Source organism: Salmo trutta, chromosome 26 (assembly GCF_901001165.1).
Source record: "Salmo trutta chromosome 26, fSalTru1.1, whole genome shotgun sequence".
Classification (NCBI taxonomy): domain Eukaryota; kingdom Metazoa; phylum Chordata; class Actinopteri; order Salmoniformes; family Salmonidae; genus Salmo; species Salmo trutta.
In genome coordinates, this window is record NC_042982.1 from 26562955 (window position 1) to 26575974 (window position 13020).

Genomic DNA, 13020 nt, shown 5'->3' on the forward strand with positions numbered 1-13020 from the left:
ATGGATTACAGGCAGCATCCGCCCTGAGCTAAAGGCTAGAGCTTCCACTTTCAAGGAGCGGGACTCTAACCCGGAAACTTATAAGAAATCCCGCTATGCCATCCGACGAACCATCAAACAGGCAAAGCATCAATACAGGACTAAGGTTTGGCATGGGTCCTCAGATCCTCACAAGGTTCTATAACTGCACCATCGAGAGCATCCTGACTGGTTACATCACTGCCTGGTATGGCAACAGCTCGACCTCCGACCGCAAGGCACTACAGAGGTTAGTGCGAACGGCCCAGTACATCACTGTGGCCAAGCTTCCTGCCATCCAGTACCTCTATACCAAGCAGTGTCAGAGGAAGGCCCTAAAAATTGTCAAAGACTCCAGCCACCCTAGTCATAGACTGTTCTCTCTGCTACTGCACGGCAAGCGGTACAGGAGCACCAAGTCTAGGTCCAAGAGGCTTCTAAACAGCTTCTAACCCCAAGCCATAAGACTCCTGAACATCTAGTCAAATGGCTACACAGACTATTTGCATTTGCCCCCCCCCCCCCCCCTTTACACCACTGCTACTCTCTGTTGTCATCTATGCATAGTCACTTTAATATCTCTACCTACATGTACATACTACCTCAACTAAGCGGTGCCCATGCACATTGACTCTGTATCGGTACCCCCCTGTATATAGTCTCACTATTGTTATTTTACTGCTGCTCTTTAATTACTTGTTACTTTTATCTCTTATTTTTATCCGTATTTTTTGAAACTGCATTGTTGGTTAGGGGCTTGTAAGTAAGCATTTCACTGTAAAGTCTATGTACACCTGTTGTATTCGGCGTATGTGACTAATAAAATTTGATTTGATTTAGATACATAAAGCCCCACACCCCAGGTTTCAAAGTATCAGAAAGTACTTGATCATCCATTCACTCATCCGTCACCTACACAACTAAAGTCTCATCCATTAGAGGTCAATTGTTTGCTTTGGCTGTGTGGAGGGAGAGAGCCTGAATCCAGCCCAGTCACTGCAATTAAAAAAGTACAGGTTGCCCCTCCACCCCGCATGACCACCATCTAAACCACAGCTCTGAGTGTTTTTCCATGCTGTTAGTGGTAGCCATCATCTGGTCCTAGCTGCTGTAGTTTCTTTACTTGGTTCATGTGGCAGGCTTCAAGATGCTGACATACAGCTTGTCTCTTATTTGAGGGGTTTTCTTGCACTTATTCATGTCTGACTCTTCTCAGATCAAAATCAAATCACATGCGCCAAATACACCAGGTGTAGACCTTACTGTGAAATGCATCCTTACACACCCTTAACCAACAATGCAGTTTTAAGAAAAATAAGAGCTAAGAAAATGTTTACTAAATATACTAAAGTAATAAAATAAAAACACAATAAAATAACAATAACAAGGCTATATACGGGGGTACCGGTAATGAGTCAATGTGCGAGGGTAAAGGTTAGTTGAGGTAATTGAGGTAACATGTACATCTACGTAGGGATAAACTGACTATGCATAGATAATAAACAGCGAGTAGTAACAGCGTAAAAAAGGGGGGTTAAATGAAATAGTCTGTGTAGCCATTTCATTAACTGTTCAGCAGTCTTATGGCTTGGGGGTAGAAGCTGTTAAGGAGCCTCTTGGACCTAGACTTGGCGCTCCAGTACCGCTTGCCGTGCGGTAGCAGAGAGAACAGTCTATGACTAGGGTGGCTTGAGTCTGACAATTTTTAGGGTCTTCCTCTGACACCGCCTGGTATAGAGGTCCTGGCTGGCAGGAAGCTTGGCCCCAATGATGTACTGGGCCGTACACACTACCCTCTGTTGCGCCTTGCGGTCAGATACCGAGCAGTTGCCATACCAGGCGGTGATGCAACCAGTCAGGATACTCTCGATGGTGCAGCTGTAGAACTATTTGAGGATCTGAGGATATGTTAATCCTGGTTTTCATTTGTGCCACAAAGTTGGCTTAGCCCCAAAAAAACACAAAAGGGACCTTTGTGGAGGGCCTTTTACAGAGAGCTTAATTTCAAATGCCTTTTAATCTGCTTTAATCCGTAGCAGAGATCACATCATTAAAATAGATTTTGGAGGGGAAAAGAATTTGTATAACTTCAGATCCTGTCCACCTCGATTATTGATTTAACAAAATAAATTATTAACAGATTTGTTAACAGGTTCAATGGAAGTAATAAAATAGATCATTGATATTATATAAAGATTATATAATCTGGCTAATTCAATAAGATGACTAAACATGGAACAGCTTAATAACTTAATTTGAAAAATGAGAAACTGTCCTGTTTGTCAGTGTGGTTATTACCAGAACACTGCCCTTGCCAAAGCCATTTCATCATCCTACCTAAAAGCCTGATCAAAGGTAATTTGCAATGTCCAACTCCAATATAAGCTTAGCTAAAGCCACTTAAAGTCAAAAATCATCTGTCTCAGAACCCTAATTACAACACTGCAGGGAAGCCAACAAAAAACCTGACAGAAATGTTCTCTGGCCAAGGAAAATGTTGATGGTACTTGGGAATAGAGATGAATATGTAAGGCTGCAATACAAATTGATCAAGGATGATGCTTCATGTTATGTGCAGTGTCTGTGCTGATGTGTGGTGTGGTTAGTATTGTAACATTTCAATCTGCTGATTATTTTTTGCAAAAAACAATATCAATCTCATATGAACATTAATTAATTGCATACCATTCTCCAGTGATAAAATGTGGCAGACATATGTCATCTAGTGGTAGATACTAACAACAAGCGTTTTTCTTTCCTTTCCATTTCAGGTTGGCATTAAAGGGCAATATGGCTGACCGGTGGCTTCAAATGCTCTCAATGGCCAATGGATACCATCAGTAATCCAGCATTTATATGTAATTCATCATAACAAGGATGAATCATCAGCCTTCCTACCTTAAAGGGAAAGTTCACACATTTTAACATGTGGCATTATTTTTACTCTTTCTGTGCTTGTAGTTGATCCCCTCCAAATAGTTTTTTTTTATATATTTTGTTTTGTTAGAGAGAAAATTGGTTGTCACATTTCGCTGAGTCATTGACTACAATGCATTATGAAAACGTGTCTAAAGCATGTTATAAAATGCTCAAAAACACTCCAAACCAAATCTCATTCTGGATGTCTCTACACTCAATGTATGTTTTTTTCCCCCCACTGTTCAATAAATCCATGTTTGAATGATGCTATTTACAACAACAAAATTATGCAAATATGGATTTATGGGACAGTGGACATTTTTTCTCTCAAATTGAGTGCAGAGACATTATCCAGAATAAGATTCTGATTTAAAGCGTTTCATTACATGCTTCTTTCTACACATTTTCATAATGCATTGTAGTCTTTAGCGAGTGATGAGAGCAAAATGTGATTTCCAATTTTCTCTCTAACAAAACAAAATATATAAAAAACTGTTTGGACGATCAACAAAAGCACAGAGAGAGTGAAAATAAGGTCACATGTAAAAATTGGTGAATTTCCCCTTTAAGGTAGGAAAGCTGATTATTCATCCTTGTTATGACCAATGACTTATATAAACCCTGGATTGCTATTTTGCTATGCATTGGCCATTGAGAGGCTTTGAAGCCACCGGTCGGCCATATTGTCACTCCCTAGTAGGAGTGGTCCTCCATAGGAATGAATGGAATTCTACAGTATTTCAACTAAATGTTATGTGTTTGACAAAATTGTATTTAAGTATTTTTGTTGATTTTTTACATTTATTGAACCTTTATTTAACTAGGCAAGTCAGTTAAGACCAAATTCTTATTTACAATGACAGCCTACCAAAACGCAAATAGCCTCCTGCAGGGACGGGGGGACGGGGACCTCTAAAAAATATAGGACAAAACACAAATCATGACAAGAGAGATGCCACAACACTAGATAAAGAGAGAATTAAGACAACAACATAGAAAGGCAGCAAAATATGACAATACAGCAAGGTAGCAACACAGCATGACAGCAGCACAACATGGTAGCAGCACAAAACATGGTACAAACATTATTGGGCACAGACAACAGCACAAAGGGCAAGAAGGTAGAGACAACAATACATCACGCAAAGCAGCCGCAACTGTCATGATTGAGTCTTTGAATAAAAAGATTGAGATAAAACTGTCAACTTTCAGTGTTTGGTGCAGCTCGTTCAAGTCGCTAGCTGCAGCGAACTGAAAAGACGAGCGACCCAGGGATGTGTGTGCTTTGGGGACCTTTAACAGAATGTGACTGGCAGAACGGGTGTTGTATGTGGAGGATGAGGGCTGCAGTAGATATCTCAGATATGAGGGAGTGAGGCCTAAGAGGGTTTTATAAATAAGCATCAATCAGTGGGTCTTGCGACAGGTATACAGAGATGACCACTTTACAAAGGAGTATAGAGTGCAGTGATGTGTCCTATAAAGAGCATTGGTGGCAAATCTGATGGCCGAATGGTAAAGAACATCTAGCCACTCGAGAGCACCCTTATCTGCCAATCTATAAATTACATCTCTGTAATCTAGCATGGGTAGGATGGTTGAATCTGAATCAGGGTTAGTTTGGCTGCTGGGGTGAAAGAGGAGCAATTTACGATAGAGGAAACCACATCTAGATTTAACCTTAGCCTGCAGCTTTGATATGTGCTGAGAGAAGGACAGTGTACTGTCTAGCCATACTCCCAAGTACTTGTATTAAGTGACTACCTCAAGCTCTAAACCTTCAGAGGTAGTAATCACACCTGTGGGGAGAGGGACATTCTTCTTACCAAACCAAATTACCTTTGTTTTAGAGGTGTTCAGAACAAGGTTAAGGGCAGAGAAAGCTTGTTCTACACTAAGAAAGCTTTGTTGTAGAGCGTTTATCACAAAATCCGGGTAGGGGCCAGCTGAGTATAAGACTGTATCATTTGCATATAAATGGATGAGACAACAACATAGAAAGGCAGCAAAATATGACAACACAGCAAGGTAGAAAAACTGTACTGTAATATCCTTCCCATTAGATTTCTTTATTTTAATAGATGTTCTGCTCTGTATACACACTAAGCACTTAACATAGTTGATCACATAAGACATTAATTCTCATTATTGAAGTAAAAAAGAAAAGTTACATACAGTAACTACAAAAAATGTCATATAACACACCAAAGGTTTCCCTGATACTCCCAGCAGAAAAAGAGGAAGCTGAATCTGTAGCAGCTGCAGCTCATTGTTTGTCTAAATGTCTTAATTCCCACAAGGCAAAATGTCTCTCATTAAATTGCAATGTAGATCCGTTTTTTTGTCCATAGTGCAGGGCAGGAGAGGTCTAGCCTATACCTCCACAGACTAAAAATAATCCAACTGTAGCATGTTTTCTAACATAGGCTACTTGGTCGTCCACCCTTAGTCCTGGAACTGCAGATTCATTATGCTTGTCTGGGTTAGAATCAAATCATTCAGTAGGTAATCAAATGTTTTAGGGAACTATGTACGCAACAGGAAGGAAGTCATGCACTAACCCTTTTAGCCACAACTTTCACAGACAAGCTGTGGCACTACGTGTGATGTATAGCTGTTTAATGGTCTGTCATGCATGTAGGCTACTGTATTTATTTCTCAATTTTAACAACACATGCCATATTGATAGTAGCCTATAATGTTATTTGAAGGAAGTACGAACACAGACCAAAACCTATATCATCTGCAAAAGTGTTTCGTAGTCACAGTGTGTAGGTAGTGTGTGTCCTTTTAGTGGTTAAGAACATCTGTCTTTCAACCAAATGTCAGTCTTTCAAGGAGATTGACACACCAGTAAGTGCATAATATGACACAACCTACTTTTGAAAAGTGAGAAAATTACAAAACAACAATGTACGTTTCCATGTGTGATTGGTAAAATAACTCTAAAATAGCCTAAGCCTTTTTACATCTAGATGTTCCGCTAGCGGAACGCCTCGCCAATATCCAATGATAGAGTGTGGCGCGAATTACAAACTCCTCAAAAATCCCAAAACTTCCATTTTTCAAACATATGACTATTTTACACCATTTTAAAGACAAGACTCTCCTTTATCTAACCACATTGTCCGATTTCAAAAAGGCTTTACAACAAAAGCAAAACATTAGATTATGTCAGGAGAGTACCCAGCCAGAAATAATCAGACACCCATTTTTCAAGCTAGCATATAATGTCACAAAAACCAAAACCACAGCTAAATGCAGCACTAACCTTTGATGATCTTCATCAGATGACACTCCTAGGACATTATGTTATACAATACATGCATGTTTTGTTCAATCAAGTTCATATTTATATCAAAAACCAGCTTTTTACATTAGCATGTGACATTCAGAACTAGCATACCCACTGAAACTTGAATTACTCACGATAAACGTTCACAAAAACATAACAATTATTTTAAGAATTATAGATACAGAACTCCTTTATGCAATCGCGGTGTCCGATTTTAAAATAGCTTTTCGGTGAAAGCACATTTTTCAATATTCTGAGTAGATAGCCCGGCCATCATGGCTAGCTATTTTGACACCCACCAAGTTTGGCACTCACCAAACTCAGATTTACTATAAGAAAAATTGGATTACCTTTGCTGTTCTTCGTCAGAATGCACTCCCAGAACTTCTACTTCAACACCCAATGTTGTTTTGGTTCCAAATAATCCATAGTTATATCCAAATAGCGGAGTTTTGTTCTTGCGTTCAAGACACTATCCGAAGGGTGACACGCCGGCGCGTATCGTGACAAAAAATGTCAAAATATTCCATTACCGTACTTCGAAGCATGTCAAACGCTGTTTAAAATCCATTTTTATGCGATTTTTCTTGTAGAATTGCGATAATATTCCGACCGGGAGACGTTGTATCCGTTCAAACACTGAAAGAAGAAAATGGTGTCTTCACATGCACGCGCGCACCCGTGTCATTGTTCTCAGATCGACCACTTTCCAAATCCCCTACTGTTTTTCGCCCAGGGACTGCAGAGTCATCATTGCCCATTCTGGCGCCTTCTGAGAGCCTATGGGAGCCTTAGAAAATGTCACATTACAGCAGAGATTCTCTATTTTCCATAAAGAGGCTATAGAAGGACAAGAAATGGTCAGAGAGGGCACTTCCTGTATGGAATCTTCTCAGGTTTTGGCCTGCCATATGAGTTCTGTTATACTCACAGACACCATTCAAACAGTTTTAGAAACTTTAGGGTGTTTTCTATCCAAATCAAACAATTATATGCATATTCTAGTTTCTGGGCAGGAGTAATAACCAGATTAAATTGGGTACGTTTTTTATCCGGCCGTGAAAATACTGCCCCCTAGCCTAAACAGGTTAATAAATGACAGACACTTCTCATCAGAAAGATGAGAAAGATGTCCCCCTGTGGCTCAGTTGGTAGAGCATGGTGTTTGCAACGCCAGGGTTGTGGGTTCGATTCCCACGGGGGGCCAGTAAAGAGAAAAAAAAATAGGTATAAAATGTATGCATTCCCTACAGTAAGTTGCTCTGGATAAGAGCGTCTGCTAAATGACTAAAATGTAATGGATTTAGCACCTTGTCCAAGAGGAGGACATACATACTGTATGCTATGTTGTTGATGTAATTTGAGAAGAGAGTGGGGCCTAGGATCAAGCCTTGGGGTACTCTCTTGCTGACAGGCAGTGGCTGAGACAGCAGATGTTCTGACTTTATACACTGCACTCTTTGAGAGAGGTAGTTAGCAAACCAGACCAAAAACCCCTCAGAGACACCAATACTCCTTAGCCAGCCCACAAGAATGGAATGGTCCACTCTATCAAAGCTTTGACCAAGTCAATAAAAATAGCAGCACAACATTGCTTAGAATCAAGGGCAATGGTGACGTTATTGAGGACCTTTAAGGTTGCAGTGACACATTCATAACCTGAGCGGAAACCAGATTGCATACCAGAGAGAATACTATAGACATCAAGAAAGCCAGTCAGTTGATTGTTGACACGTTTTCCAACACTTTTGATAAACAGGGCAAAATAGAAATAGGCCTATAACAGTTAGGATCAGCTTGATCTCCCCCTTTAAATAAAGTAGTGGGACAGTAACATTAGTACTCTCTAAAAAATACTTGAAGGAAAATGTTTGTATATAGTTTTTAATTTTAAATGTTTATGTTTAGCTCACATAATGTAATTTTAAAGTATGCATTAAGGTGTCTGTAATAGAATAATCATATAAAAAACGAATGTAGACGTTAATAAATACATTTCTTATAGCTTACAAAATATTTTTACGCTTGAGGAGAAGTGCCAATATGGTTGCTCGGTGGCTTCAATACAGCGCCCCCTGTTAGTCATCCAGGGTTAATACACATCATTGGTTATGACATATCAGAGCAACATCATTTGTACCAAAGGGATGTTCTGTTCTACTATCTTGCATCACTCTCCCATGTTGGATTACATAGTATTCCACTGAAAAACCAGTCCAAGTAGGTTTCTATTGCACATAACTCTGGCTTTTGAGCACCATGTGTGAATCAGTGTACATTGAGATCGCAAGTCTGCACACAACAAAATGGATTAGATGTATTAATATTTACATTTGTGATAAGAAACTCGATACAAAAAATAAGTTAATTGTGGTCATGTCAGATCAGTCAACCATTGCAGTCCCACTGATCAAAGACCTCAATTCAACGTCTATTATACGTTGGTTCAACATAATTTTATTTTATTGAAATTATGTGGAAACAGCGTTGATTCAACCAGTGTGTGCCCAGTTGGTTGTTTTGTAAGGGGATTTCCCTAAGTCAGTCAGCTCCTTCTTTATTCTAGCTATCGTGTGATTTCACAGGAGGTTGGTGGTACCTTAATTGGGGAGAACAAGCTCGTGGTAATGAATGGTATCAAATACATCAACCACATGGTTTACAGGGGTTTGATGCCATTACATTTGCTCCGTTCCATCCATTATTATGAGCTGTTCTCACCTCAGCAGCCTCCAGTGTGTGATTTACAATAGTCCTATGAATCTGCAGCCTCTGTCCTCTCAATCTCCTGAAGTGAAAGCAGAGGCTCAGAATTCTGATAGTTTGATGACAGTTTTGTCCTTGGAAAACAAGATGCCCCTTCCAATCTATTGCTAGTACTGTGCATGTTGCAATCAACTTTAGCAGCATCTTTTTCATCCATGTCCTCCAAGTCTACAAAGGAAAGCACAAAGAGGTTATTCAGCCATAGATTTGAACGTGTCTCTAGTTGTTGTTGACAGATTTCTCTTTGTCAACAACTACACAGACTCATAATAGCTGAAGAATTGTACCAGACTTTTACTACTCACACTTCAGCACTGTCTTGTACACCTGTGTGTAGCCTCGCTCTGGGTTCTTACTCAGGTCTTTGTAGTAGTAAAAGCGTAGCTCCTTTGGGTACTGAGAGTAAGACAGGTTGAGGACCAGGGGAATGATCCGGTTGGACATGGGCCCCTCAGACAGCGCCTGGTGCATCATGTACTGGCACCAGTCATCCAGCAGGAAGTTGGGGGTGATCAGAAGGGCCCAGCAATGGCTGCTCTGCACAGCCTGGCATAGCTCGGTGGGGATGGCACCCCCCACGCTGGCATCACGTTGCCGCAGGAAACAGCGCAGGCCACATGCCGGTTTCTCCAGGTAAGTGACCAGACGGATTGCTTCTTCGATGTCCACAGGGCTATGACACACACACAAGTCGTAGGTCTGGCTCCAACGAATCATGGAGCTCAGAAAAGGTGGTGGTGGGTTAGGAGTGGCGGTTGGAACCAATGATGAGGCACCATCGACAGAAGGGGATGGGGTCCTGACCGATACATGTGGAGAGGAGCTGCTCTGTGGAGACTCTTTTTTCACTAAGAGTTGACGGAACCAACCTGAAACAAGAGAATTAAACATGGGTCCTTTCCAGTGGTGCAAAGTACTTAAGTAAAAATACTTTAAAGTACTACATAAGTAGTTATTTTGGGTATTTGTATTCTACTTAACTATTTATATTTTATATTTTACTTTTACTTCACTACATTCCTAAAGAAAATAATGTAATTTTTACTCCATACATTTTCCCTGACAGCCAAAAGTACTTGTTACATTTTGAATGCTTAGCAGGACAGGAAAATGGTCCAATTTATGCAGTTATCAAGAGAACATCCCTGATCATCTCTACTTCCTCTGATCTGGCCAATGCACTAAACACACATGCTTCGTTTATAAATGATGTCTGAGTGTGCCCTGGCTATCCGTAAATAAAACAATAACAAGAAAATGGTGCCATCTGGTTTGCTTAATATAAGAAATTTAAAGTGATTTATACTTTTACTTTTGCTACTTAAGTAATTTTAGAAATTACATTTTCTTTTTAAATTTAAGTATATTTCAAACCAAATACTTTTAGACTTTTACTCAAATAGTATTTTACTGGGTGACTTTCACTTTTACCTGAACCATTTTCTATTAAGTATGACAATTGAGTACTTTTTCCACCACTGGTTCTTTCACATCATAACTGTTTATCAAAACAAACAAGTTTATATCCAATTCGTGAATAGAAATTATTTTTGTTAAGTTGATCATCTACAAACAGTACATGTTGTTTAGGAAAAAAGTATTTCAACTTACCGAACATGCTCTTGACATCATTCTCCAGACTATTGCAATGTTGTACCTCCAATAAGAACAACTGTACTGTAGTATCCTTCCCATTTGATTTCTTTCTTTCTTTTAATAGATGTTCTGCTCTGTATACACACTAAGCACTTAACAGAGTTGATCACATAAAACATGAATTCTCATTATTGAAGTAAAAAAGAAAAGTTACATACAGAAACTACAAAAAATGTCATATAACACACCAAATGTTTCCCTGATACTCCAGGCAGAAAAAGAGGAAGCTGAATCTGTAGCAGCTGCAGCTCACTGTTTGTCTAAATGTCTTAATTCCCACAAGGCACAATGTCTCTCATTAAATTGCAATGTAGATCCGTTTTTTTGTCCATAGTGCAGGTGCAGGAGAGGTCTAGCCTATACCTCCACAGACTAAAAATAATCCAACTGTAGCATGTTTTCTAATGTAGGCTACTTGGTCGTCCATCCTTAGTCCTGGAACTGCAGATTCATTATGCTTGTCTGGGTTAGAATCAAATCATTCAGTTGGTAATTAAATGTTTTAGGGAACTATGTACGCAACAGGAAGGAAGTCATGCACTAACCCTTTTAGCCACAACTTTCACAGACAAGCTGTGGCACTACGTGTGATGTATAGCTGTTTAATGGTCTGTCATGCATGTAGGCTACTGTATTTATTTCTCCATTTTAACAACACAAGCCATATTGATAGTAGCCTATAATGTTATTTGAAGGAAGTATGAACACAGACCAAAACCTATATCATCTGCAAAAGTGTTTCATAGTCACAGTGTGTAGGTAGTGTGTGTCCTTTTAGTGGTTAAGAACATCTGTCTTTCAACCAAATGTCTGTCTTTCAAGGAGATTGACACACCAGTAAGTGCATAATATGACACAACCTACTTTTGAAAAGTGAGTAAATTACAAAACAGCAATGTACGTTTCCATGTGTGATTGGTAAAATAACTCTAAAATGGCCTAAGCCTTTAATAAATGACATACACTTCTCATCAGAAAGATGGATTTAGCACCTTGTCCAAGAGGAGGACAAATATACTGTAAGTTTTTCTTTTGGAGCAAAAAAAGGGGAGAGGATGAGCTTTCTTTGGCTAGGGATAGGCCTACATGTCAGTATTGTATGTGAGTTGATCCCATGGCAGTAATTCTAGTACCAGAGGACCATCTGATCTGCAACAGGATTTGGAAGAGGAAGCGAAACACCCCACTCGCGGGTGGGGGGGTTTTGTGTCCAGAGGGAAGGTATTTTCTTGCTCTCCATGTCATCACAAAACTAATAGTGTTTGAAAATCACTATTTTTTAAAAAATGTTTTAACTTTACATGATGTCATCGGGTAGAACTTTTTAACTTTAGATTTTTTTCTACAAACTTAGAAATGTGCCATTTTCACATTATTTTGACACTGTTATTGTCCAAGAGATAATGAAAATGAGGTTGAAAAGTGGTAAAGTTGCCCTTTAAGAAGATACATTTTAGAAATAGGTGGGGTTTATGACTTTGTGGCAACTAGTGATTACCATCTACAGAAATGGAATGTAAATCACAGAAAATCTATCTTTTTGTATGCTGATGATGTGGCTCTATGGAACAGAGGTGGGAATGTGAAATATGTGATGAGGAAGATGCAAGAAGCTGTGGAAGTGTTGGGTAGTCCTTTGCATTGGGTGATGTAAGTTTCCTTTGACAATCAGTCTTCCAGATAGATGACACAGGAACCTTGGTTTAAAACTGTTTAGTAATAAAATGCAATTGCAGACAGAGATTCACATACAGAATACCTCAGTAGTCTATAGTAAAGATCTGTGTGGCGAAACAGGAGACAACGCTCCTTATACTAGTTGGTGTGGACAACTTACCGTCAATCATACCTTAACATTGTAGCATTGGATTAGATACAAGGTATCTAAAATGAGAAAAACATGTCTAGACTGTGGGTTTCTCACTCTACTCTCTCGGCTTTGAGCCTGTGTGACTATCAGCAGGTGCAGACAATTCTCAGCCTGAGAAATAAAGCAGTACTTCTCCATCATTGCGCATTGCAAGCATACAAAGGTCATCACATATATACAGTAATCATGGCATTGGTGTAGCCCCACACCCGGCCCCCAGGGTAACCCCCAACAGAAGATTGGTCTCTAACATGGGGGTTTAGGATGTCTGTGGCCAAGTCCTGTTTTTGGTGTTTTCTATGAGGAAGCATAAAGATGTTAGACTGTATACGGTCATGAGATAGGTAGGGTGTCTCAGTTTAAGTATTTAGGTATGGGGTATGTTGAGAGGCTTATGGACTGGGGGAGACAGATAGGGACACCAATTGCATTGGGGAACGTTCCTCCGTGGCTGTTTTCCGAAACCATGTATAGATATGGATATGATTGAGGGTAG

General features: G+C 39.7%; 1 protein-coding gene across 2 annotated transcripts; it reads right to left on the reverse strand.

The window, feature by feature from the left end:
- Positions 1-8100: 8100 nt before the first annotated feature.
- Positions 8101-11292, reverse strand: tirap (toll-interleukin 1 receptor (TIR) domain containing adaptor protein). 2 transcript variants are annotated; one of them, XM_029715536.1, is made up of 3 exons: positions 10610-11292; positions 9304-9867; positions 8101-9166 (listed from the first exon to the last, which is right to left on the reverse strand). In XM_029715536.1, the coding sequence occupies exons 1-3, from the start codon at positions 10614-10616 to the stop codon at positions 8988-8990; spliced, it is 750 nt and encodes a 249-aa protein (XP_029571396.1). In that variant the 5' UTR covers positions 10617-11292; the 3' UTR covers positions 8101-8987. The 2 variants fall into 2 exon arrangements, with proteins under 2 accessions (XP_029571396.1, XP_029571395.1); XM_029715535.1 differs by lacking the exon at positions 10610-11292 and having other exon boundaries at positions 9304-9919.
- Between the last annotated feature and the right edge of the window lie 1728 nt (positions 11293-13020).

Bases quoted from the DNA above. Each gene is read 5' to 3' on its own strand.
- tirap (XM_029715535.1), bottom strand. From the start codon at position 9,889: ATGTTTAATTCTCTTGTTTCAGGTTGGTTCCGTCAACTCTTAGTGAAA. The intron at 9,167-9,303 runs GTGAGTAGTAAA...TTTCCTTTGTAG, and splicing joins GTACAAGACAGTGCTGAAGT to ACTTGGAGGACATGGATGAA.